The 27077-nt window shown below is 39.5% G+C and overlaps 1 protein-coding gene across 1 annotated transcript in view; it reads left to right on the top strand.

The window, feature by feature from the left end:
* AGBL4 (AGBL carboxypeptidase 4) overlaps positions 1-27077 on the top strand; it is a 900915-nt gene that overhangs the window by 720892 nt on the left and 152946 nt on the right. The window contains exon 9 of the mRNA XM_035537467.2: positions 23542-23653. Coding sequence (XP_035393360.2) covers positions 23542-23653 — 112 coding nt within the window. The remainder of the gene's footprint in view (positions 1-23541; positions 23654-27077) is intronic.

The raw sequence follows: 27077 nt of genomic DNA, 5'->3' as shown, positions 1-27077 counted from the left end.
ACTTGTGTAAAAGAAAGACAAGTCGCATCCAGATGTACACTGTTATAGGTATGGGTGAGAAGCAAGCACAATCCCAGCAGACAGTTCTTATTCCTTACATTGGTCACCCTTTCAATTACAGACCTGATCTGCTAAAGTCTTGTCATTCTCATTCTAGTTTCTGTTAATGAAATGCATTTAACTGTCAGCTCTTGTTAACAGTAACAACACAGTTGAGGATTCATAAATTCTCATGGAAGTCAAATGACTGCTACCTTAGAAGAACTCAGTCAACTACTTTTTCATCTTGAACCTGGAGGGGGAGACAACCACAGCAGCCTTGATCCAGCCAACCAGGATGTTTTGAACAATGAATTTATATCAGACTTACGTCTGATTCCTGTCTGAAAAAATCTAGATCAATGTTCTAAGAACGCTGTTTTTTTGTGGTCCATGTTATCATTTAGTTATGCTCTTCATGTTTTGGACCTCTCAAAACTTATTACTTGTTTCCAGGAATATTCAAAAAAATCAGCTTCTCAAAAGACAGTCAGACGAATGCATTCCATAGGTGTGCAAACATTTGTGTTTGGCACGGGTTTGTCTCATTCTGAAGAACCACAAGAATGAAAAGAGAAATAGAAAAACTGCTATATGGCAAGAGTGTCCTGGAGCTTAGTTTTAGGGTAACAGCAGGTGAAGGAATGATGTGATCTGAGACAATATGTGGAGACTCATCTGTCCATGATCTGAGTCCATGCTTAAGAAATATGGTAACATGAAATAAAATGAGTTAATTTTCAATATAGTAGGGGAGGGCCTAAAAGAGCCAAACCAAGAAGTTTGACACTGATGTTAAAAGAAGAAAAAAATTAAGTCCTTGAGGGGGTAGTTAAAGACTGGTGTGTTTTCCCTGATAGATAGATTTTGAAATCAAAATATTTTCTTAAAAGTTCTGTTTTTTGGTGTTTTTTGGTTGGTTGTTTACTTTTGTGAAGGCGCATTGCCTTAAGGAGGTGTTTTTTTTGTGTTTAGTTGATGGTAGATCATGAAATATGATCAGTTAGCTACTTTCTAGCTTTAAAATATATGATATTCAAAGTACTGTTCAGTGCAGATGGATTTCTTTTGCAAGAAGCCCATGTGCCTGATGATCTTTAGGTCTTCCTTTAATATTATACAGTTCTGAAAAAAAATTGGATATAGTACATACTTAAATCATTTAATCCAATTGAAGTGTTCTACAAGTTCTGGAGACAATGCCTCCCTTTCAAATGACAAATTCCATTAGAATCAGTAGAAGCTAGAGGCATTTTCTTTCAACTTTCTAGTGCAGAGGGCTTTAAGGTTTGATATCATGTAAGCTTAATAGGGTACAGAAGAAACATTATAAAAATAAAACTTCATAATCTCTTAGAAAATCCAGTTAACTTCTACTGATGCTTTCCTGAAAGCTTGTATTAAACAGGAGCTGTTGGGTTGAAGATGTATAAGTATTTTTTTCTGTAGATCTAGGTCTGCAGAAGCAGGATGAAGGTCAGCTTTGACCATTTTTATCAATGTTCGCATGATCAGAAATGGTTTGTACCTGCATTTTCCTGAGTGCCAGTTCAGTTCATTACAAACATGGAGCTTTGTTTTAATAATCAAACGTGGAAGAAAAAAAGTAATTGAAAATATTCAATCTCTAACCTATAAAATAAAAATGGTCAAAGAAACAACTAAGGAAGTTGAAAGCTGGATTTTCACAAGTATGGAACTTTCTCTTTTGATCCCTGTTTTACTGCTCATTCCCCTCTAGGTGCATAGCTATTGGTGGCCTTCTGGGCATTCCTCATCTCCTGCAGACCAGGCACCCAGTTCTGATCCATAAGTTGTGATAACAGCTTGGCTTCCTAACACAGCTATTGCCATCAGATTTTGTTCCTTTGCGTGAATGAGTCCAATAGGACAAGAGAGCCTAAACCAGCTGCAAGTAAAATTTCCCAGGGGACTGCCTGCAGGCATAAGTGCATCAGTGTTGAGACGAGCAGCTGCCTCTGTCCTGTTAGCTAAGGGTCTGTTCTGGGGCAGGATGGGGCACCTCAGGACACAGCATATGAGGAATGGAATTTGGAGGAGAGTGCTCAGCTGCAGGACAGAATTACGCCTTGGTGTACCTGCTTTCTTTGTTCTTTTTCTTTCTCTTGAGACTGTTAAACTTATCCAGAGAACAGCCTGGAGTCCTAAGCTTCTGTGTCTGTTTGTTTAAAGAAAAAAAAAAAAAAAAGAGGCAGAAATCTTTGGCAAATATCATTTGAGATGTTTCTCTTTGTTTAAAATTTTGTTTAATGAGTGGGACTCTTCTGGATGCTTGTGAGCCATCGTTAAAAATTATCAACCAGCAAAAAGCTTTCTGTTAAAGGGCACATTTGGAGAATACCCTTAATTAATATGCTTTAACTTTTGATTAGCCCTGAAATGGCCAGGAGGTCAGACTTGATGATCCTTGTAGGTCCCCTCCAACTGAACAATTTTATTCTATTTCTAGAACTAGCTTGATAGTTCTCCTGTACGTAAGTGGATTTGGTTTTACATGAAGATGTATTTCTGGGAGCAGTCGATGCCATCATAAATAAAATCCTGGTAGTCTCTACAAGAAATGATTAGATCTGTAAGTAATAAGAACATAACAGCTGCATGTCTCAAGGCTACACTGGACACTATTTCCAGTCATCCTAAAAGATCAACATGCTTTGAGTTGTTTTCAGAAGTCTCTTTATCCCAAATTTTTAAATAGCCCCTTCAAGGGAATTTGGTTACGTAGCATACCTCTATAACTACACTATGTAGGAATCTCAGTCTTTTAATCTCCTGAAAAGGATGGAAAACAGGCATTTATTATACAGACCTGAACAGGAGGAAAGGTACTGTCATCTGCTTTACTCTTTTTGAAATACCAAATCCTCTGCACAGAGATTAGGCGTGAAGGCCTGCTTTCAGTGTTGTAATATCTAAATGAATGATGAACTTCAGTGTAGTCCTGAGAGAGGACTTAATGCAAATTCTCAAACTGATTTTGGTGATTGGATTAGCTTTCAACAAAGGACACTTCCTTTATTTTGAATACCTGGGATTACAGCTACTTTGGGGGGTATTTTTAAAGGTAATCTGTGCTCATTAAGTCCTCCAACATGTAATGGGACAGAGCATGCTAACAAGAAGTCAAGCAATCTTAAAACAGGCTGAGCCTATTGCCGACTAGGATCTGATTTCTACCACACACTGACTGTACCAAATGTGAGCTCCAGTAGGAAATGAGAGAAGACTGCCACTAGTGAGATTTTTTTTTGTGGCAGTCCATGACTTGAGTAGAAACAAACTTCAGGAGATTTTGGGGAATTACTTTGGGGAGCAGAATAGTAATAACATTTGATTCTTAGCTTTATTACTGGGCAATAAACAGAACTAGAGTGTAAGAGCTAAAATCTGTTTGGAGCATGGACCATCACTTGCTAAGAAGGAGAGAGCCTTTCTTTCTCCTTACTTGCTAGTCTGTGTTGGTGTGATTTGCTCGCTGGTTTCTTGTGTTGTGTTGACATGCCATTGAAATGCATGCCACTATTTGAGGAGAAAATACTGAGTCGAATAACAGATGCCATTTATTAGTCTGGACTTGTCTGAAAGCCCTCCTGAGAGTGCAGGGAAGGTTACACGAATGTGGTCCGCACTGAGGTACTTGAGGTACCCCTGAAAGACCTCAGCTGAGTCACTGCACTCGTCCTGCGCTCTGCCCTAGCTCATACGTCTGGTTGAACTGACTGTGCTTTTGGAGATCTGAAATGGGAGTGTGGAAAAGTATCAAAGGTCAATCTGAGGTCTGTAAAACATCTCTCGTACTGCAAGACGAAGGAGAGAATGTTATTTAATATAGGAAGCTGGTGCCACCATCATGTGTGTGTTCAGGCAGAGTGGTAGTGTAGGTGCTGAAAATTTTTGCAGAGGAGGATATGACAATAATATTTCGAGAGTGAAACTTTCAAAAAGTAAAGGAAATGTTTCAATCTGTGAAACAAGCTACTGAGGCAAATAGCAGGTTGTCCTCTCGTAAAGCCTGCAGGTAAAAACCAAACTTTGTCCTTTATATCTCTGTATATAAATGATCTGTATATCTGGATATATCTGTAGAAGCTTGGTGTCATCGGATGGTTCATTATTTAAATCAGGCTAGATGAATTTAGGCTCTGCCCTGGCATTTCAGAGTACGTGAATATTCTGAAGTTCTTCACAATTTTCAGGGTTCTTCAAAGTTCACTTTTCTGGCTTAGTTCTGTGAGGCTTTCTAAAAACCTTCAAGAGTATGATCTGCTCCTCAAATGATCAACAGGATTTTGCAGCACTTGGCACCCTGCTGACCAGGGTTTCATTTTATAAAAACAGCTTCAGCAGAGATAGAAAACTTACTGAGAGAATGATACAAAACTGCAGAAGCAATAATTATAGTCACTCATGTCAGAGCTCTCTTATAAGAAGAAATAATTTACTGTATCCTTTTTCAGAGGCCAGTAAGGGATAATATAGCCATATTCAAAAGGAATCTTTCTAATGCTCTATATTGCCTTCATTAACACTTTTTTCATTTCTCATTTTTCAGCCTTTTTAATTGAAAGGGGTAGGAAGGGGGGAAGCATATGAAGTGTTCATTTTGGAGGAACAACAACTAAGAAAGAAAAGTTTCCTCCTAAGTATTATTGGTTCCACTACAATATCAAGAATACTGCTGTCACTCTATTGCAGCTCCTTGGATTAGAGTTTTCATTAAAATCTTTCATTGAATGTCTTTACACACACTCAGGTTTTTTTTTGGAAGTTTCATTTCATCCAATTAACTTTTCTATATCTTTGAAGTTCAGCCAAGATCAGCGAGACAGTGACTGCTGCTTCCGGGGAAGCCACATATAGTAGCACAGAAGTCACATAGGGTAACAAGGCTCATTTAGTTGCTGCAAAAGGAACAAGGAAGATTCAAGAGCCCTTCAGCTGTGGAGACCTTTTGCCACTCTCAAGTCTCATTGGTTAGAGTGCTGTGGGAAGGGACTAAGCATTTGGGTGCTCTTTCGGTGGTCTTTGGCTGCATACATGAATTTAGTTGCCAGAGCTTTGACTATTAATATGATTTTAAATTTATTTGATAAGCAATTGAGTTCTGTATGCTTGCATTTTTAAGAGGGATGAAGTATCCTTGTACACAAATTCCTTGGATGTAGAGCAGCATCCAATGGAGAACAGACCTGATACAAGTGAAAACAAGGTAGTGAGCCAAAGCTCTTGACTTTCCCCCCAAAGGGTAGACTCCCAGAAGTTAACCTAATTAGGGAGGGCACTTAGGCCATGGGGTTAACAGCTGTTCTGGAGGTTACAGAGAGCTCCTTTAGGAGCTGAGGTTAGGCTTTGGAAATAGCTCCTCATGGGAGTATGCAGGAAAATTGCTGTGCACGTGTGCATGTATGTGCATAGAATTCAGAACAAAGGGTTTAGGTGCAGCAGCACAGACAAAGACGGAAATAGGTCAGTCAGTCGTTTAAGTGCTCTCTACGCGTTTCTGCTCTGTGACAGCTCTGAGTAGCAGTTGGAAGACAGCCTTGGGATTTTATTTAGAAGCATGAACCAGAAGAAAAAAAGAAAGGAGGGGGTCATTTTGCTTGTTTTGATGCCCACGTGTCCCATTTTCAATTATCCATCTCATCCACTCTCACTGGGATGCAGTGAGATGCCTACAAATAAGCCATGAGAGAATTTCAAAGGTTTAGATGCTCTGTTCTGAAAACTTGACAGGGGGTGGGGGGAAAGGCTGTGTACCTCTTTGGATTGTGAAATTTTGGCTTGAAATTGCTCGAGGATGAAGTTTCCCTTGGGATTCTAGTATTTTGAAAAATCCAAACTTTGTGTACTTGATCAGGGGGATTACTATTTTCAAGTTGTCAGATCTTGCACTATAGATTCTTATCTTTACGTAGTAGGTATAAAAACACCTACAGTTACATAATTTAACTGATACAAGATTGGTGCATTCTCTGTTGTTAGCAGCTACTTCACAAACTGTAAAAATTAATCCAACTAGGGTTTCAATTTTATTTTGTATATCTTTTAGCCAAAAGTCAGTTGCCTACTCTAGGCTGGTGGCCTAGAGCTGTCTGAGGTCAGTGGCGTGCTCCCAAGAAGTGATTTGTATCATCTGTAATAAGCGGACTAAACTGCTGTCTGGACAGTTATCTTCAGCCCTGTTAAATTGGGAAGTGGGGGGTATGGATGAGATTTGTCTGCCTTTCTTAAACTGTCTAATGTGAGTCAGAGGGTCTGCTCTCCAGCTGGCATAAATTTACTGATATCCTTGCATATAGTTATCGACAGAGTTGCACTGACTTGCACCGATCTGGCCCACTGTTTTATGTGCGTGTGTTTGGTGCATTTTTGTTAAGTATGGGTGTACCAGATGTTGCTAGCACCAGACTCTAGTTTTGGCTCAGTTATCATATATGAATGGTCAGTCTTATTCCTTATTAGCACTGAAATGTTTCCTAACATTCCTCCCATAATATGGGAATTGCTTCAGAAAAATAAACTGACAGTTTTATTTAGTTAAATATCTTGCTTGTGAAAAGAGCTCGTACAGGATGCTGGCATTGAACTACTGGTCCCAGCAATGTGTCTCTATGGCTTCACCCTCCTTTCTTTCTCTTAATTTTGAGATAATTCCAAACAAACAGGTAAAATTGTCTCTCATTTTTGCCTGGCAGTCTTGTATTTATTATGATGAAATGGCTACTTTTGTGGGCTGAGTTTGGATGGTGCTCTAGAAATAGCCGAACTTTGTGATCGTTTCTGCTCTCTATATGTCATAAATGTGCAGTAACCTCTGGCCACTCTGAATGCACTCTATTAGGCACTTTGCTTTTTGTGACTAGGTGCGTGCTCAGCAATTCCTTTCTTTCACCTTTACCACTTTTATTCTTACCCTGCTTTTCTTTACTCCACATTCCCTTAGTCTCCTTAATTTCTTATCCTCATAGCTGGTCTACTGCTTTTATATCTCTACCCTCTACACACATACCCTCAAATTGTGGATCTAACACATTTTATATTATCTGACACAGTGCTTTTGGATCATCCTTCTTACCCTCTTCGCATATGACTAGTCTTATTTAATGGGTAAGTTCTGTTGTGTCCAGAGCTAGCTACTGTTCTGCATAATACTCCCTTCAGTCCCTTAAGTTTGCAAGTTTCTCTTGAAAATTTCTTGTCATTTGCTCAAATACTAAATCAAACAATATGGTCTGGTGAAGAAAGAAATGAGGCTAAAGAGATATTGTGATATTGCAGTTTGTCTCAAAATGTCCCCTTCTTGCACTAAATGATTAATAAAAGCCGTACAGCTTTTGTTTGCAATAAGAGTTTGGTTTTTACAACATTAATTTATTTTCCAGTCTGGACAAACTGTGAGGCAGGTTAGCCATCCTAGTTTGAGCAGCATGGCCACAGAGATGGCTGCAGAGCACTGAGGATGCCGGTGTTCCCAAATGGAAGTCCTGACTTGTAAAGTCCTGACTTGTAATTCCAGGGGTGGGGGAGACCAGAAGAGCTATGAACATACATTTGGAGAGAGAAGTTTTTATCTTTGAGAATTGTCCTAATTATTGTGCCGATTGCCTCAGGTGTACGCCACCTTTCAGTTTCCAATGATATACCTGCGTATTGTTCATTACAGGGAAGCAGCTTCAAATCTTTCTGAAGGAGAAGCAAGTTGATAATTGGCCTTTTTCTGCTTTACATCTATCTCTGAACCTCCATCTGATAGTCATCTTGTCAAAACTGTCAAGACAAGTAAAAAGCAAACTGCCTTTTTAGTCCAAATAATATATTGTAAGCTTTCCAGTTAAACTTGAATATTGCATTCCTGGAAATGGGGATAAATCTGGAGTGTTTGGGCCAAGGAGGGCTCTTTGGGTTTATTCATTTTTTCCACACGTGCATTCTGGCTAAGCTGTTCTGTTACACTGCAGAAAGTAACATCAACACTAATTTGTTTGCCTTTGCTAAAGTTGCCTGCCACAGTCCAGGGCAAGTTGCTTTTTCATGTCTGGAGATAATTTTGCTCACTTGGCATATTTAGCTGTCCTGTGTCCACTTGGTGAATGTCATTTGCAGTTTACTCCTGTCTTGATAAGTACCCTTGAGAAAACATGGGTAAACTTGGAGCTGGGGTTTTCTTCAGGTAAATAATGGTCATTGAGATCTCAAATCCTTGTACCAGTATCTTGGATCTTAAACATTCAAATGAAATTCTTGTGAGGACACGCTGTTTTGGCACACTTGTTACTTATGGCTGAGTCTGCCTGTACTTTCTGTGGGAACGACCTTGCTTGGAATAGCGATATTTCCTTTCCTGGCTGTATCCCAGAAGCATGGAAGGATACACACAGTTAAAATTAACCAAATATTTTTCTGCTTCTTGCAGGGAGAGAGGTGATTTATTTACTTTTTGCAGAGACCTGATTTCTATTTATGACCCTGTCAAACAAGTCCAGCATGATCTTGGATGATTCACTCAATCTTCCTCTGTTTCTCGGTTGTCTTAGTTGCAAAGTGAGACTAATAGTATGCACCTGCCTTGCTGCAGCATTGGATAAGATTTCATTAATGCTTGTGAAATGTTCCAAGAACCAATGAAACATAAACCGTAGATGCCCAAGTTCTAGGGGCTTTGATTAAGCTCTTGAAGCACCAAGTTTTTGGTTCTGGAAAATGAGAAGACTCTAGTACTGTAATATCCGAATGCAAGATCTCAATCCCTAATTACAGGTTACATGAAATTGTTCTTATTTTGACCTGAGCTTCACTCTGTTGATGTTGGGTACCTAGAAATAAACTAAATAGCCATGTCATGCAGTGAAATGCATGCATCTGTTTCATAAGGGGTTGCATTCTTGTGACCTAAGGGGAACACAACACATCAGTAAACCTATAACTAAAGCATGGATTTCTATGCGGGTGGGGAAAACAGAGAAGTAGCTGCTGGGCGTGATTACAATAGCCAGCATGGTGAGGATGTCAGCTATTTATGTGCTCTAACTAACTGAAATTTGATGTGGGATAAAATTCCTCTTAAGATATTTTTTCCTTGATGCATTTAAATTCTGTTTTGTTTTTTTTTTTTCCCCTCTCCTACAGAAGAATGTTTCTTCAGATTTTTGTTATGTGTAGTTTGTTAGAATGTGTTATTTTTGCCTCCGGCACTAGCATATGGATTTCTCTGTGTGACAAAATAGCAGTGTACTTAGGATTTTTTGTTCCACCTGTTGCTCAAGATCCCCAGTTTTAAATCCCACTCGTTAGTTGGAATTGTTTTCAGGCATCTACTGTGACACTTGATGATGTTACAAAAATGTAAAAATTCAGCGTGTGAGCTGCATAATTTCAAGTGGCTGTCCAGATATCAGATCTTTCTTTTCTGCGGATTTTTCTATCACCTTGCATTGTGCTAAACAATAATACTAATCCATTCAATCACCTTGAATATTTTGCTAATCTGTACTTATCCTTTGAAGCTATCTTCAGTATTTAGATAGGAAATGCAAGCTGAGACCAGGGAAATGCAAAGTGATTGTGATGTTCTTTTTCTTTTGAAGGAAGAAGCATTTGATGTTGTCTCTCTTAAATGCACATGCTTTCTGATTTGGTCTCATGTTATCAATAATCATAGACCATTTCTGTGCTCTGCTTTTGTTTAGGAGCTGTTACAAAGCAGGATCCTGAATCTTGCTTACCTTCCTATGTGACAATGGTATTAGCATGTTTCTTTGCATGGCAATACATTAACGTGTTATTTCTTGTATTTAAACTCCTTTTTGGGATGTTTTGCTCAGTGTTGTGTGGTGTCTTATGACTTTATGGATTTTACGATGGTGTGATTGATCTCATTTATGTACCTTTCATTCCATTTTAATCGTATGTTTAGAAAACAGATGGAACAAATGGAAGAAAATGCCTGTGTCCTTCATTCGAACAAAACACAGGTTTGCATAAGAGGTTGGAAACCATGCAGGAACTTGGCCTAATTTTTGAAAGTATGTTTTGAAAAAGAAAATTATCCTCCTCCACCTTTCATCAAGGAAGATTTTCATCTTCCTTCTCATCATTTTGAATGCTGTTGCCAAAACTGCTTTCTTAACTTGAAAATCTTTCTGGAATTAAGTGGCTTCTGGATCTTGACAATGCAACATTTTGATGCATGTGTTTGTCACATTCTGATTAGATTGGTATAACTTCTGCTCTCTCAGGCCCCTCTCAAAACTCAATTCATAAAACAGAGTTTCATACAAGATGCTACCGCTAGGGTGATGAAACAGTGAAATTCAATCATACCACGCATAGGTTATCCATTTTCCAGAGGCTGATGGGAGAGATTGGATTTTCAGGGCTCTTCTGGGCTGTTTTGTTTTGTTTTCCTTTGTCTCTGTTCTTGTCTTCCGGGCTTCAATAAATTTTATTTCAAACTGAAGAAAGTCATTTTCATCTCCTCTTTTTTCTGGCCGTGAAACTATTCTTTCCATGTGCTTCCATTACAAGTGAGCCACTTAATTTTGTAAGCCTTAGATTTGTTTACCTCCATCTACTCTTTCAAACACGTGTGTGGTCAGGGTGACCCATTTCACTACTGTCAAAGTTTGTTTTATTTGATTAATTCCACCCTGTGAGTTTGAATGTGAATTTCAGATAGGGATACCACAGTGTTCTTGGCAGGCATTCAGGTCAAGCCAGTATAGAAGAGTGATTTGATTTTGAAAGTAGTGAATTGCTCTTTTCTCTACATGCCTCCAGTAATCCCATTTCATGGGCCTTAAGAACAAGTTGCCTTGAAATTTTGTCAGGAGGCAAGAACAAGAATCAGCTTCCAAAATAGTCAAAGGTGGGAGCACTAACTCCCCAAATCAAAGAACTACTTCAGTCCACGGTGGAACTCACAGCACTCAGATCCTAGTTTTTAGCTTGAACAAACCACGTATCAGCACTGCTGAATAGTTTTCTGTCTTGCGTATCAAATATGGAAGTACTTCAGTGCAAAATATAGCTGAAAGGACTAATTTCTGAACCACGTTGGGAAGATGACAGTGGGATGGGTTGGGAACACAAGAAGGTTGGGAACACAAGAACTTTATCATACAGAGGCAGTGGCCTCGGGTACGGTCTGAACTAGTAGTTATTTTTGTTAGTGATTCTTCAAAACAAGCTTCCCATGGGAGGCACCACTGGTGCTGAAGCAGTAACAATCTGCGCAGTGCATCACTGCTTTTAAAGCTGTGAGAATAGAGAAGCTAATGGGAGAGTCAGCTGGGGAGGTGGGCTTTCTTAGATTGTCTGCTTACAGCTTAAAGGAGTGTCTGTACAAATCTGGAACAGAAGAAAGCTCTCTCTAATCACTTCATGACCGCTACAAGATCATTTTTGTCAGCTAGAAGGTGCAGAAATGGGACACTATCTGAGATGACTGTTTTGAATCTTGGTCCCATGACATCTTGCATACAGGCAAAGGATAAATTTGTGAAAAATAATGGAGGGGGAAATATAAAAAAATAATAATTTAGGCTTTTCAGACTCATAAAGAGACTTAGCCGAGTGTAAGTTCTTTAGAAGCTATTTCTATTACTTTCTCTAGGACATGTTCACCCATTCTGAATTTTAAGTCATATTTTCAAAAGGTCATGTTTCTTAAGGAGAAAGCCACATTTGACAGGGCTGACTTTTTTTTTTTTAACAGTCTGGGTGTAGCAGCATACAAGAATTGCTGTTACAGCTCCTATGAATGAAACAGGCAAGCTTCATCTTTGTTTCTAACTTTCTTAAGGTTTTAAACAACTCTTAGTGTTCTCTTCGCTCCAGGCTCTCTAGTTCTCAGTCTCCCTGTGTGTCTAGAGGACACTGTCAATAATCTCCTCCCACCTCTATATTCTGAGGATGAATTGTTTCATGTTTGTTTATGCTAAGCTATGAAAGCTTGAAATTGAAATCTGTTTGCTCCTCCACTTCCCACTCATATATGTTCTCATTCATTGTACATTTTTGCCATAGGATTGTATCTCAAGGGTGATGAACTGTGTTAAACTGCAAATATGCAAAAAGAAAAACAAATCATTCTATAAGACTGTGAAGTCTGCTGTTCCACAGCTGGGTTCTCTGGTGTCTACTGAGGTAGGAGCAGCAATTGAAACTTTCCCTATATTTGGGACTTTCATAGAATTATAGGAAAAAGATATTTTTATGGACCTCTGGAGATCTTTGTTCAGACTGCCTTCTCAAAGCAAATCTAACTTCAGTGATACGTGTGTTACTTGGGGCTTTTTCCAGTCACATTTTGAAAATTGTTGTGGATAGAAAGTCATATTTTTTTCATTTGTTTATTTTAAACATGGATTTTGTTACCTAATAAAGACTTACTTCATTGCATAATATTTTCTTCAGTTGAGATGTTCATGGGAGCACCCTTTCAGGCAAAAACTCCTTTCCAACTTTTGATTTGTCTGACATCTATACATGTCTGATTATCTGGGGGAAACTGTTTCTTATGGCATTGTCATGTCACTGTACTTCATCTCAAGTCCTTTTAGGGGTGTGCAGGGAGCCAGATGAGCAGAGCTCTGGCCTGGCTGGACTTCCACAAGAACTTTAATTGTTTCTCCCTCCTTAAGCCTTTTTCCCCATAGACGCACAAGGAAGCATACGTTTTACGAGTACTGGTAATCCTCCTTACCATTATGTCCTTTTCTATTAAACGGAGTTAAAATTAGCCATTGGGGTTAGAAGTTAGGTGAGGGAGGGGCAGAGAACAGACAGGCAAAATCACACCTTTGCGCATGCTCAGTACTGTACAGGTTGCACAAATCTCATTTTCTTAAGAAGCCAGACTGAGAAGTAGCTCTTCTGTTGCTACAGTGCAGATGTGACATGGAAAGGAAATTCTGAGAACAGTCAGTGGGGAAGGGCAAATAGTATTGGGTACTGCAGCACATGCAAGCATGTAAGCATTAGTACTTTTTAACCCTGAGCTGATATTGCACTATATTTCCTTCCACTGCTGTGGCATCTTACATTTTACAAGCAATAAGCTTAAGAGAGCAAGCAAATATAAAATTTTGATCAAGTAATACTGGGCATGTGTTCTACCTATTCACTTTAATTTTTTTTGAGCGACAGTTGACAAGGTTGCCACTGAACTTAACAAAAGTTCTCAACCATATTTTTTGATTTACTAACATAATTTTAATATATCCATGTATGTTAGTGCTTTAATATTCATTAATAATTTGTCTGATTGAGTGGAGAGTTCACTAGAAAAATAGTATAGACCATAATGCAAGAGGGATGCAGGTAGACTGAAGGATGCAGTCTTGTCTTTGACAGTTTTGAAGCTCTCTGCCTTCTTCAGTTACGTTTGAAAGCAAAGCATCTCAGGATGAGAAGTATAAAGCCAGGTCCAGTGATGTGTCATAATTTCATATTAAATGATCTCTTAAAGGATTACACAAGAAAATAAGATCAGTTCTGTATGGCAGGTGTAATTCAAGTAAATGGGCTAACAAAATTTTCACTCATGTTCATGTTTTTAGTTAACTGATATTTTTCAATCAAACAAGTTTAATGTACAGGGTGCGATAACAAGTATGCTAAGGTCAGTCTCCACCTGAAATCCCATGGTCTGCCTTTGTGAAGGTTACCTGCAGATTTAGTTTGGCACGGTATTTCATCTTGAGCTCCCTTTTTCAAATGTTGTATGTCTTCAGTAATTGTTGTATGTCTTCAGTAATTATTGCATTCTTCTATACATTGCAGAAAATGGTATAATAATTTTCTATTAACTAGTAGACAAAAATTGCTTTTCTGACCATTTTTCTCAAAGTGCTTGTCTTGTAGGGATAACAATAGAAAAACCAAATGCTCCAAATCCCTGAAGGTTTAATTTTTTTTTTTCAGACTTAACATTCTCATCAGGATTCTCAAACTAATCTTTCATTGTACCATTAGTCATTGCAATGAGTTGTTTTCAGTGCTCTGGAATCAAAATGTGTACTTTCAGCTTGGCTCGGTATCAAATCACATTCTGCTGGTGCGTTGCAGTGATTGATAGGAGTTACAGTTTGAGTGCTTTTACACTCCCATTCTTCTGCATCAGGCAAGCATCTGTATCAGACAACTGACCCATATCTCATGCGATGGCACCAAATCCCCTCATACATTGTTTTGAGTTAGTAAGAGGAGATGTCATGGAATATTATGAGAAATATATCTTTGCCAGGTAGCTTACCTTCTAGGGTGTATAGTGTGCTCAACTGACGGGACTAGTGGAAAATACAGAGCCTAAGTGATACGAGGTAAAATTGGTAATGGAACAGAGACCACTGTGCTGTCATATCGTTTCTCCTTCTCTGTGTTGTTTGGGCTGAGGCAATACCATGCAGTGAAGCTCAGATGGTAAAACTCTGCCCCTTAAATTAAGAAGTGATTGGAAAAGATCTGAGCCTGATTTAACTTCCTTTGAAAGCATCTGGTCTTTTTGTTGATTGCAATCAGAGACAGATCAGGGCTTTATAGCTTGTCTGCCATCTTCTGAAATGTTATGCGACAAACAAGGCACTGGGATTATTTCTGTTATGAAATGTTTGTTATTTTATCATAGCAGTGATTATGGAAAGAATATTTGCATCATTCTCAGAGTTTCTGGTGGACTTTCCAAAGACAAATGCTCAGGTGTTTTGTTTAGTTTTGTTTTTTAAATCGACTTGGCCACATTGTCCCTTTGCTAAATGCGCAGCATTCGGCTGGCAGGTACTAAAACAACCTAATAGAGTAAGGTTAATGCGCTCTCTTTAATTAGACAGCAATATGTAACATACCCAGTGGGCCAGATGACCTTGAAAATTAAAGTGAGAATAGAGACACATTTGAGAGGAAAAAATCTTTACTGACAAGGATTTGTGTATAGAAGGAGCAAGAGGAAATATTCAGTGATACATATATATGTAGCTGTGTGTGTATATATATTTATACATATATAAATAAAAACTCAGAATTTCTCTCATAAAATGAGGCTGGGATATGTTATTGCTCTTACAAGTATTTCAGAAGCGAATGTTAAGTGTGAAGTAGCGCAACCTTGTTGGAAGTGAATCTCACTGCAATTCAGGCTATGTCAGAAAACCTTTCTGAGATTCCATAAACCACTTAAACTCCATCTATAGAGCCTAATATATTCCCATTGCTGTAGCACCCAAGTATTTCATAATCCTTCACATATTTCCTTTCAAAACACCATGGAGGGTCAGTAATATACTTATTTTTACAAGAGGAGAACTGAGACATTGCAATTTTTCCATAGGTTGCATAAAAGGTCTCCACAGTCTTATGTTATCGCCCTAAGTGAACCACTGGGTCATTTTCTCCTCTTCTGGAATATTATGAGACCTGGGGTGTTGTTCAGGACTTTCCATACAGTTGTAAATTTTTCACGTAATAGGTGGCAAAGGGACTCTGTATTGGAGCTCCTGGCTAATGGATGTACCCATGACTCTAACTGTGGGTGAAAGTTAGGCTATAACTAATGAAGCATGAGTAGGCTGCTTGCAGACAATGGGTATGTGTTGAGTAATGCTGTGCAGAGACGATAAAGGGGCCTTCTCTTCTGTCAACTCAAAAATGGATGGATATTTATGTACCCAATTCAAAAAGCCATTTGCAAGCTGAGCTAGTTACAGACATGGCAAGACCGTGCAGGGATACAATCAATATCCTGGCTGTGTATGAGGGTGAGAAATACCTAAGTGTTAGAGCCTGTTAGCAAACATAGTTATAAAAGGAAGCCAGGGATTGTGCTCTCTGGTGCCGGGCAGTTAAACCTTGCTAGGCAGTATTCAGCTAGCAGGTTGCCAGTCCTGTGCTGCTTTTCTGTTTGCCGTCTCATCAGAATAGAGCACACCTTCCTGGCCGTTTGGGTACCAAGTCAAACTTGCACTTACAGATATCAGAGGAGAAGGCCTTCGAGGTGCTGGAGATGGATTGCTTGTGGCTGAGTTCTGGCGTGGACCTATTGAAAATGTGTGAGTACCATCACTGCTTCAGTGTAGGTGGTAGTCTGGGAGGCAAATAGTCTGACAAGCTGCAACGCAGTGGTGTAATTGGTTAACGCTGTTCAGGAGAGAAAGGGCGAGATCAACCACTATGTATGAGAGCAGGATCTTGGACAGAGTTCACTGCAGCAGTAAACTCCAAAGCCAAGCAAAATGGGCAAATAAAGGTATAACCAAAAAACTCCTGAAACCCATATATATAAACTATTAATAATTTAACATTTTATACACTAACTGTCCTAATTCCTAGATTTGGCTGTTTGTAATATTCTAATGGCCTATGTTGTCATTTCAGGTCAGATTTGGAGAAGACTTGAGTACAGTCGGACTATCAGACTATTAGATGATGAATACATAACACGCTATGTAAAGTTAAGTTCTCTTCAACAAAAAAATCCTGTCTTTGGCCTCTCAGATACAGTGGTCCAAATTAGTGTGTGTCTTTTTACTAATTCACTGTATTCTGACTGCTCTTCTATGAACTGGGGACAATGTGGTTCCCTCTTGTACCAATGCAGTTGGAAAAATAAGTCCATCATTGTTTATAAAGCAATTGTGTACTGCAGTGCTAAACACTTCAGAAAAGCAATGAGGAACTGAATAGCTCTGTCTTTGGAGGAGTCTTTGAGTAGCATGCAGTAAGCAGGAGCCTAGGGCTGAATATAGAGCAATAAGGAAAAGACAAAATATTGAATAATCCACTCATTAATGAACAGTGTTGATCCTGTGTGTGGAATAAAGGACCCTGTGGAAAAGGACCCTGTGCTCTAGCAGTTGAAGACTGTGTTATAATAATGACATACACAGGGCTGAATTAAGGTTGTATGTATCTGTGCAGCTGTGGCATATCCAAATTTTAAGAGTACAGAAGCAGGACTCAAGATAAGCTGTGTCTTGGGAAATGCTTATGTGTGTGTTGTTTTCTGTGAACACCAGTGATGAGTTTATCTTATCCTCCCCCCAGCCTGCCAAAGGGTACTAAACCCAGGAAGATAGAATGACAAAGAAATACAAGTAGTTTATAGGAAGTCTGCCTTTCTGAAGGGAAAGGTTTGGGGATGTTGTGCGGAAGATGTGAAATGTCAGGAAGACTGGGAAGGAGGACCTAGAGGAGTTTGGCCTGCTGACAGCACTCAGAGAGCTGGGAGTTGGGTAAATTAATCACATGTGAAGTTGGAATTCTCCTTCTCAGATGCTAACAGGTTGTGATCCATGAGTTGCAGGTGGATCGTGGATTCTATCAGGAAAGAAAGTTTGTATATGCTGCACTGCAGTCTATGCATATGAAATTTCTGAATGGTCAGCGTCCGCAGTGGAAAATTTTGGGAATCCAAAAGGTGTGAAAAACTCTGCTGGTTTCTTCTCATTAAGTGAGCAATATTTTTGGTTTTGAAAAGGCCAAAAAATGAATCAGGCTTTAAAATGGAAGAACTGTAGGTGTTCTCAGTTACTTGCACCTGGATATGCAAGATTGATGTGCCAGTGTGACTCAGCACCCAGCAGGGAGCAGGAGTCCCAGGAACACCTTCCTGGGGCAGGATGGGTGAGACCTGCCCCTGCAGAGTGGACATGTGGAGAGACCCACATGTGGGGCCAGATACACGCTTCTTAGGGAAGGACTTTGCTAAACTGTGACTTGTCTCCCTGGGGATGTGCTGGAAACTGTCCCTTGAAAAACGGAGAAGTGGACTGGGCACAGTGCTGGAGAATGCGCAGGAAGAGATGTGCTAATGATCAGCTCTTACTGTCTTACATCCCAGAAAGACATCAGGATTCTCCTATACGTGGGATGTGTTTTTATTTCCAGTGCTCTGCTTTGTGCCCAGGAATTCTTCTGGCATTACTGAGGACCCAGGGTGTGTAGGGAGAGTAAAATACTGGAATTGAGATGTATCCTACAGATCAGAGAAGGGAGTCTGCCCACGTCGGGTGGGGATGTGTATTCTCCTTGGTGCGTGTGTGTGTAGCGCCTATTACCAGCTCTGAGAAATGCATGTATTCATCAGAAGGAGAAAATATCCCTTTGTGTTTATTCTTATTTAACATTGTTTACACAGAAAATGGAGAAACACATCTTTAACCGTCATGTACTGTTTAAAATTATGTCAGTACACCATGCAGCGCTCATTCTGTAAACATCTACTCCACCATGTGGTCTCTGGTAGCTAATGCTGTTCTGCTCTGTATGGCCACTCGTGTTCTGCCTGGAGCACACTGCAGTGGTTATGTTAAATATCCTTTGTGAAGGTTTCCAGAGCTCTAAATTAAAAATGCAGAAAGCTGGGAAGGGGGGAGAGAGTTGGGAGGGGGATTCTCTGTAACTGGAGTGTTAGGATGTCTTGCTACCTAATTGCCTTAGAACGTGTAGGCTTGAATGAAACCTCTTTAATGAATAATAGGCAAATGCATAAATCGCAAAACCCAAGCACCCGCATGATGAAATGCTTGCTAATGAAGACTCTGACTTCGCCGACAACAGCAGGTGTAGAGTTGATTTGTAAAATGTCGTGAATATAACAGCTTTAAAATGATATATTTATTAAAAGAAACAAGTCTTCCATGTGTTCCTCTTGTATTCTCTCTCACACTGCACACCTACTCTTCCTGCATGATATTGCAGGCTGCAGTCTCTCAGCAGTTCCTTGCCGTTACTCTTGCCTCGAAGTGCAACAATAGAGACCAATTACCCTCTGTCTCTGCTTGTATTGCAATAAGCCTGAGGTCCCCCCACTACCTTTTCAATTTCAAATCCTAACCCTGTCAGTAGTGCCATTTGTGGATTTGAACTCCCTGGCTTTGTGTGCAATATTATCTAGAGATTCACCTGGTACTGATCCAATGAACCAACGCAACCTTACAAAGCTGAAGGGAAGAGTGTAGAGTTTTCTTTGTATTAAATCATATGCCATGAAAAAGGATTTCTTTAACTCTTTTCCTCCATTATTCTCCATATCTCACCTTGTGGAAATGGGTCTGTTAGCAAGAGACTTGGACTCACATAGTAGGAAAAATGAATAGGGGAGGGAGGGAGAAGAACCCAAGCGAAAGGAATGCAGAGGTCCTGGAAGTTTCTGTAACTTGGAGATTCCAGAAAGAAAATACACAGCTTGAAAGGATAGGAAGCAGCCCTAAAAATAAACCTAGCGTAGGCCTTGGTGCTAAACCTCAACTCTAGCAAGGAACAAAGATGTTTTCATTAAAGCAGCTGCATAAGAAGTCCTTAAAACCTCTGTTGAGTTAAGCCCTCAGAAGCAAAGAGGTTCTGTCCAGATAATTGCCCAGCAAGCTGAATGCTGGTCTGAACAACTTTGGTTTTACTGAGTGAAGCTGGTAACCTCTTGAGATCTGGCTGTCTCCCAAGTAGGGAGGATAAATACTGCAAAATATTTCAGTTTCCATTTCAATTTTGAAACTCATTTGCTTTGACTGAATTTGCACTGTGTTTATGTAAATTTGTAAACACTGTAATAAATTTATCTGCTGGTAGAAAATAGAAATTTTAGAAAAAGGCTGAAGAACATTTGTGAAAAGCAAATTCTAATTCAACAAGTATAACAACAGAACCTGATTTAAATGTACGTTGTCACAGAACAGAAACGTAGTAAGTGGTATGTATATCTAGCAAACCCTAACCATCACAATCCAATATTCAAGTAATTGTTGACAGCTTAAATATTTTAAGATGTATGTCATTTTTTTTTGGGTCAGCAATGACTGATACAAAGCCCAGGTTTTCACATAGTGAATGATGGCCACAGTCAGGTGATAGCAGCAGTTTGCTACTACATTTTTTTGTTGTTGTTGTAGAAAACTGACCTACTCCTGATTCCACCTCTAACCTGCGGTAGTCTGTGTATGTTCTTCTTATCTGGCTCCATGTAAATACTACTATTAATAAGAGCATTCATGGGCATGGACATCAAATGTCATGGAATGGGGTATTTTCTGATGCCCTTACTCTAGAGATGTTTACTTCCTCCATCCGTTGCTAATTTTGGAACCACTTTTGTCTTCTCTTGCACCTGTTGGAGTCTGTAATGTGTCCTGTTTTGGTCTCCTCCACATCACTTTTCAAAGATTCAAAGATTATTCTTAAACTGTCCTTTGACGTTATTTAGTTGTGTTTTTTTTTTCACCTTGTCAGTTTTGTACAGAACACTTTACTGCACAAAATAAACCTAAACTCAGTAGGACAGATCTGGGGAATATTTAGTTATACGAGGAACCACACCGAAGCCACTTGCAGTCAAAGTGAGAGAGCAAGCTGGTCTTAAATACTGAAAGGCACTGTATTGTATTAGAACATAATTGTTTCCCATTGCAGAGCTGCATTTCCAGAACATACCTGTATTTCTACTTTGCCTGCCCAATGCTTGAAGCAGGAAGTAAACAGTTAAGCAATGGAAACAGCAAGCAATGTGTACTGGAAATGAACTATTTTAAACTTGGTAGGGAGAATTAAAAAGCAGTGCAAATTGCAATTCTTAAGTTATCTTGTTCAAGTGCTTGCATTGGAGGTACTACCACGAGGGAGATCACATCATCTGGGAGCAAGAGAAAATAATGAGTGCAGCATCTGTAACAGGCATGTGGGAGACTCTTACTCTGTGTTTTGGTCATGTTCTGATATACGTGGGTTTAGGGAGATAGCTCTACATGTAAAAGAGTCAATAATCAAATCTGAAGTACCAAGGAACACAGCTTGATGTTTCCTTAGAGAGACCACAAGTTTGCAACAGATGAATAAAGCAAAGGGGTGGTGGATACAAATTTGTCTTTAGGCAAAAAAAAAAAAAAAAAAAAAAAAAAAAAGACTTAAAGGAGAAAAAAAAATATTACACTGTTCCCAGACTGGAAAGAAATACTAATGCCTCCATCAGAAATTTCAGAAATTGAATTAATTGTTCTTACATTGATAAAGATGTGATATATCACATCAAAGACTAGCTAAGTGATATTTGGAAATTAATTTGGGATCCTATTAAACAGAACTCAAAGGAGCTTCTCGAATAACTTGTTTGTCAAGCATTGCTTTTTTTGTGTTTATAAAGTCTTCTTGAGTAAAGACAACTATTTTCAACTGTTCTTGCTTGAAATGAACTACAAGATTCATCGCTAACCAGAGATTTGTGGCAAATTTAGATACTGCAAATTGCAATGCCTTGGTATCTTCCATAAATTAGTTATTACTTACTTCTCATCCCTATAGGGATGACTTATACAATGTTATCCAAAAAGTCCCAAGTCCCAAATATAATATTGACAACCCATGTATGAATTTAAAGTTTGCTTTTGGTGCTCTGTAGCTTGCCCACTTTAATGTGCTTTGGAGAGTAATCTAATGGAATCAAAATACACTTGCTTTTTATACTGTTATTAGTTTGAAATAAAACTAAAACAAAATGTAAATGGGACGCTCCATCTATAAGGGGCTATGAACTGATCTCTTAACAAACTTGTCCTGTAGAGTGAGCTTGCCATTTGTTGGGAATTGTTCCAAAATGCAGTAAGACTTACGACGATGACCACAGTTTCTGTTTGTTAAATGAAAACCACATTCCTGTGATTCTGTTCTTACACTGGTTTTATCCCAGTGTAATTTCACCTATGCCTGAAAAACGTGTAGCGCTTAGTGATACGGTTTAGTGGAGGACTTGTTAGTGTTAGGTCAGAGGTTGGACTAGGTGATCTTGGAGGTCTCTACCAACCTAGATGATTCTGTGAAAGTACCTCTGACTTTGTATCAATGTCTGTGAGATCAAAAGAAGGTAGGATTCGTTGAGCCGATTGGAAAAAGTTTATATTAAGACCAAAAAAAGAGAGGGTGGGGGGGAGAAATCTTCTATAATGTCTTTTGCTTTACCATGGGCTGGAGACAAGAGTCGTGATTGCCTGTGGAATTTTTGGGGTGTCCAGAGAAGAAGCACAGCTATTCTCTAGACAAGCAGACTGGTGATGACCAAGATAAGGTGGTGGCTTTCTCCATGCTTTCTCCACGTCATCTCTGGTTTCATTCCCTCACTTTTCTTAGCATTTCACCTGTCTCTAGCTTTTATTTGGGATTGCTATACGGAGTCGTTTGTTTCGACTGCTAGAGAAGTGGGAGCATTTTCATTTCTTTTTGCCAGTTAAACTTAAGGTTTTTGGTCTCTAGATTCTTAGAATTTTTGTTGAAGGATTGTGCCACTGGAGTAAATCTCTGTTGTTTACATAGGTGTGTTTAAAAGATTAAGGCTGAACAGACATTCTCATAATAGACCGGGATCAATGAAAGCTCTTGTTTTCTCAAGAAGATTTAAGGCTTAGCAATGAAGTTGATTTTTTTTTTGTTTGTTTTCTTGTATTATATAGAAAGTTGCATTTCTGTCTGAGCTTTTATTATTTCTGTGGACTTTGTATGATCTTTCATAGAATTCCTGAGCTGATTTCAGGTCCCAGTTCTTGAAGATCTGCTTGAGCTTCACTGGTCCCAAACTCAGACTGAGACAGTAGAAGGGATTTAACTCCCAGCTTGTATCAGTGGCCAGAGATTGTGTAGGTGATCTCTGCAGTAGGCAAGGGAAATGATTTCTCCCTCGTATCTCTGCCTCCTCTAGATTTTTAATTTCTTGTACATTCACCCTACCACCAGCACACTGAGTTTTAATGGGGCTTCACTCAGAGGGGAATATTACTCATGGGACTGAGAGCAGCTGAATCAAATGTAATGCAACGTGCTACGAGGGAGATGAGCCAGGGCAGGAAGGAGAAGCCAAAGTGGTATATATGTTTCATTGACCAAGATCTGATGGCCAAAAAATGTTTTAACTTAGCGTCTCGGCTGGCTAATTTTCTCATAGGCAATTGCAGGAGGGAAAGAGACTGAGGCCCTGGGTTAGTGAACAGTTGCATTCATGCTTTAAATCCCTTAAGCACATACTTAATGGCCATTGATTTCAATGCTCTTAACAGCTTTGCTGAGTCAAGGCCTGACTGAGGGCAAAGTAAAGGCCTGGTGATGCAGTGCATGAATTATCCTCATAGCTTTAGAACCCCAGCTGCAGCTCTGAAGAGACTTGAAACTCGAGTGCCATGCAGGCTCTTCCAGCACCAGTGTGGCAAGCTGGTGAAAGGCAAAGGACAGAGGGAATATCTGTGCTGTGCACGGGAAGAAGGCTGAACGGCCAAAGATGTAGGTATTCTGTAGATACTCGCCTGCTCACGTTACTTCTGACAGTGGCTGTTGCTGCAGGCTTTCCTTGTCCTCAGGGAAGAATTTTCTTTTTTATTATTATTATTTTTTTTCCTGTAAGAATAACTTATTCAAATACTGCAGCTGTAGAATACAGCCCTAATTCTACTTCTGAAGCCAGGAGGGGCTGCAGCCCGTATATGTCCTTAGTGTTGTGGTTTTTTTGTGTGTGTGCAGGTGCTCCCTGATGGGGTTTGATTTAAACCGGCACTGGGCAAATCCATCTCCGTGGGCTCATCCCACCCTGCACGGAGTGAAACAGCTCATCATCGAGATGTACAACAACCCGGTGAGTGGGGAAAAGTAACACCAGAACAGCCACTCAGCTAAGGTACTGTCTGTCTCCTCCTGCGGGGTTGTGCGAGCTGCCAGCAACTCTGACATGGCTTAATCCAGTGGCAAACCAAAATAAGAGAGAAGCAAGCAAACACCACCTCCACTGCATGAGATCAGGGAACATCTGAAGCGTCTTTTGTTGCAGGAAGCATCGGAGTGGAGAGAGCAAGTGAAATGAAGTTCAGCTCAGATTAAGTATGAAATAATGCTGAAATCAGGGCCTAAATTCAATCGAGCTGCTCTCGTGATGTCCTGAGCTGGATTTGAAACAGCAGGCCCCCCAAATTGAATTACTGAATGGCATTGATGCTTAATCCAGAGCTCCGGCAGGGGTTGCTATGTAGCGTGCAGAGCAGGAGGAGGATAATATTTGCAAATATTATATAAATACACACGCACACACTCGTGCTCACTCAGAAGCAGAGGTGTTCTTGAAGGTGAAATCTTAGCTAATCAGAGGAGATGGATTGCAGGGAATATGGAGAAGAGGAGTGGGAGGGAGGCAGACAGCTATTGAATGTTTGACATCAAAGTGCAGAAGGATTATTGAATGTGGCACCTAAGGAAAAACTGCTGAACAAAGATGGAGATGGGTAGGAAAAAATCACTACCGAAAAATATAAGAGGAGATTTTATAGCTTATTTTTTTCTGTGTGGAATTCCTGAAATTTGTCCTTTCTGTCTGCCTCACATTATGGAAATGGCATTTGAATCTTTAATTTCCTGGATATTTTTTCTTTCAATTAATGTATTTAAAAAAAAAAAAAAAGGACCTGGTTTGCCTTGTTAATAAAGAGAATAATTCTTACTGTTGGCTACATTATATACAGAATAAGAGCTTCTTTACTTTAACTCCTGGTTCTGCTAGTACATCTTAATTGAACCTTTTATCTTCCAGATAGTAGTAATACCTGTACAGAAGGGGTTTTAGGCACAGAAATGGTAAGTTCATAGGTAGGAATCTACCCCATATTTAGGACACTATTGTATGTAAAATATTTTCTAAGACCACAAATTGTTTGGCTCAGAATTTTGTCTGTTCTGTTTGTGCAGCACCTGGCACTGTGCTTATGACTACAGCTCTTAATACATCTTATATTAGAGTGGTGATGATGGACAGTAAAGAAAGGAGCATTCCAGCTAGTTTGGTCTTTCTTTTCTTTCCTACTCCGAAGAACAAGACAATTTCCTTCTTGAAGATGGAAAGAGCATGCAGGTTGTCTTGTCTGAGCAGAAAGTTTTTGTTTTGTTTTGTGTTTTTTGTTTTCCAGGGACAAAGAGGTCCTTAAACATTACAAGAAGGTTGGGTGTAGTAAGCCTATAACTAGTAAAGCGACACATCTCAGCACTATTAAAAGTCACTGCCAGTAAAATAAAGCTATTCTTGGGGGAAAAATTCTTTTCAGCTTTGTCCCATTCCAAGGAAGCTTTGAAAACTCTGGTAGTTTCCTGTTGCCCTATGTGCAAAGAATGATTTTATTTGCTGTGGTAGCTGAAATGAAAAATCAAAAGAAATGTCTGGTCAGAGTTGTTATGAAATGGAAATCTCTTCCTCCTCCATCTCTGTCTCCCACCCCTCCCCAGTGATCAACCTGAGATGAACCAGTTTCAGTTCATTTCCTTCTGAGGGAAAGAAAAGGAGCCTTTCAAACACAAATGTAACATTTCATTTTCAGGGTTATTTAATATATTTTTTTTAATGCAATTTAGGATTTTTTTTTTTTTTGTATTAAACTACTAGGAAAGTTCAGATGTCTCTTCAGATTTTCATTTCTCAGTGAATTAGCTACTCACCAAAAAAAAAAACTGTTGTCTGGTTTTATGATCCCCTAGTCAATACCAACCCTTCTGTCAGTTTGAGACCCTCAGGAATACAAGACAGTAGAAAGGATTTTCTTTTTTTTTTTTTTTTTTTTTTTTTCCAGGCAATACCATATTCTTAGTCCCTCTGATCCCAGTTATATTTGTATGAAAAGACCATATCCGAAGTTCTGGGACAAAAGGGGAAAACGTGCCAGACGCCTCAGAGAGGGGGCATGGGGCTGTACATGCACCATCCTGCTTTAATAGTGACTGGTTTTATTAAGTACTTGAGATAAAAAACCTGTCTTCTCCTCCTGACAGGGCCAGAAGAGAAACCTGCTTTGAATCACTTCAGACTGCTAAAATTTTAAGTGCTGTCCAGGTATAGAGTGTAACTGTTAGATGAGTAGCACATGATAGAGGGCTGGCTGCATGCATAGGTGAACCATTTGCAAGGGGGCTGTTGTCAAACTGTGATGGATCAGGGAATATACATCTGAAAAGGTTTGTCCTGCCACCCTCTCCTCACCTGAAGTCTCCCCACACTGGGGAATATGAAATGAAATAAAATGCAAAGTAATGATCCCTGCAAAATATTGTAATAAAAAATAACCTCTGTCTCTCCCCCTCCAGACGATCTGTCTTGAGGAGCAGCCCACAGGAGACTGGGTTGTTTAAAGCGGAAGTTCAGCTTCATGTTGTTATTCCAGAATGGCTTGGTGCAGGCCCTTTAGTTGTATTCATTCCCTTTAAATCATTTAAGGAAAATTAGCTGCCATAAGAGCATAAAACCACATTTTAAGCATTGCTGTATAGGAGGATTTTTCTTCTGCTCCTGCAGTATGGAAGATAAGCTGTTTCCTTTGAAAAAAGTTCATTCCAGAGGAGGGAGGATGACTGACACAGAAATAAGTCAAGTGGGTATGAGGCACGCACACAATGCTATAGCGACAGTGATTCCACCATTGAATGGTCCGAGGCTAAGTGTTTACTGTAGTTACTGCATAAAAATAAACCAATGCATCTGTGGTTCTCTTTTGTTCTTCTGGGTTTTACACAGAAGCTTATTTAAAGAGTTTTAATGACCATATCTTTAGGGGAAAGTGGATGGGTGAGGACACTGGAGATCAAAAACTTCCTATCTTTCTCTGTCATTGATTTTGAAACAATTGCTTTTGATAGTAAGTCGTTGTTACTGTGTTGGCCTACGTGAATTATGGGATATTCTCAGCTCTGAATCTAGTCAGTATTACAGGTGAGACTGAAGTTACAGATTTGCTCTTCTACATCTTGAACTGTTGGCTGAAGATTCTTGATCAGCACAACAGGATTTAAACACATGAACCATCGTGCTGACTTCAACAGTGTTCCTTGTGGTTAAGCAGGATATGTTTTGGATAGGTGGTTGAGTGCTTAGCAATGACAAGCTCAGAATATGGATGGTTTATGGAAATCAAACAGTGCTTACCTCTGGGATAACATGAAGCCTCCGAGACAGAGAGAAGTAGGACTGCTTGACTGGCTTCATGTGGCCATACAGCACCTACCCTGAGGAGCAACTGAACTCTTTAAAA

The sequence above is a fragment of the Cygnus atratus genome, chromosome 8, assembly GCF_013377495.2.
Source record: "Cygnus atratus isolate AKBS03 ecotype Queensland, Australia chromosome 8, CAtr_DNAZoo_HiC_assembly, whole genome shotgun sequence".
NCBI classification, from domain to species: Eukaryota; Metazoa; Chordata; class Aves; order Anseriformes; family Anatidae; genus Cygnus; species Cygnus atratus.
Note: the sequence above shows the minus strand (reverse complement) of the source record. Positions and strands in the feature narration are given on the sequence as shown.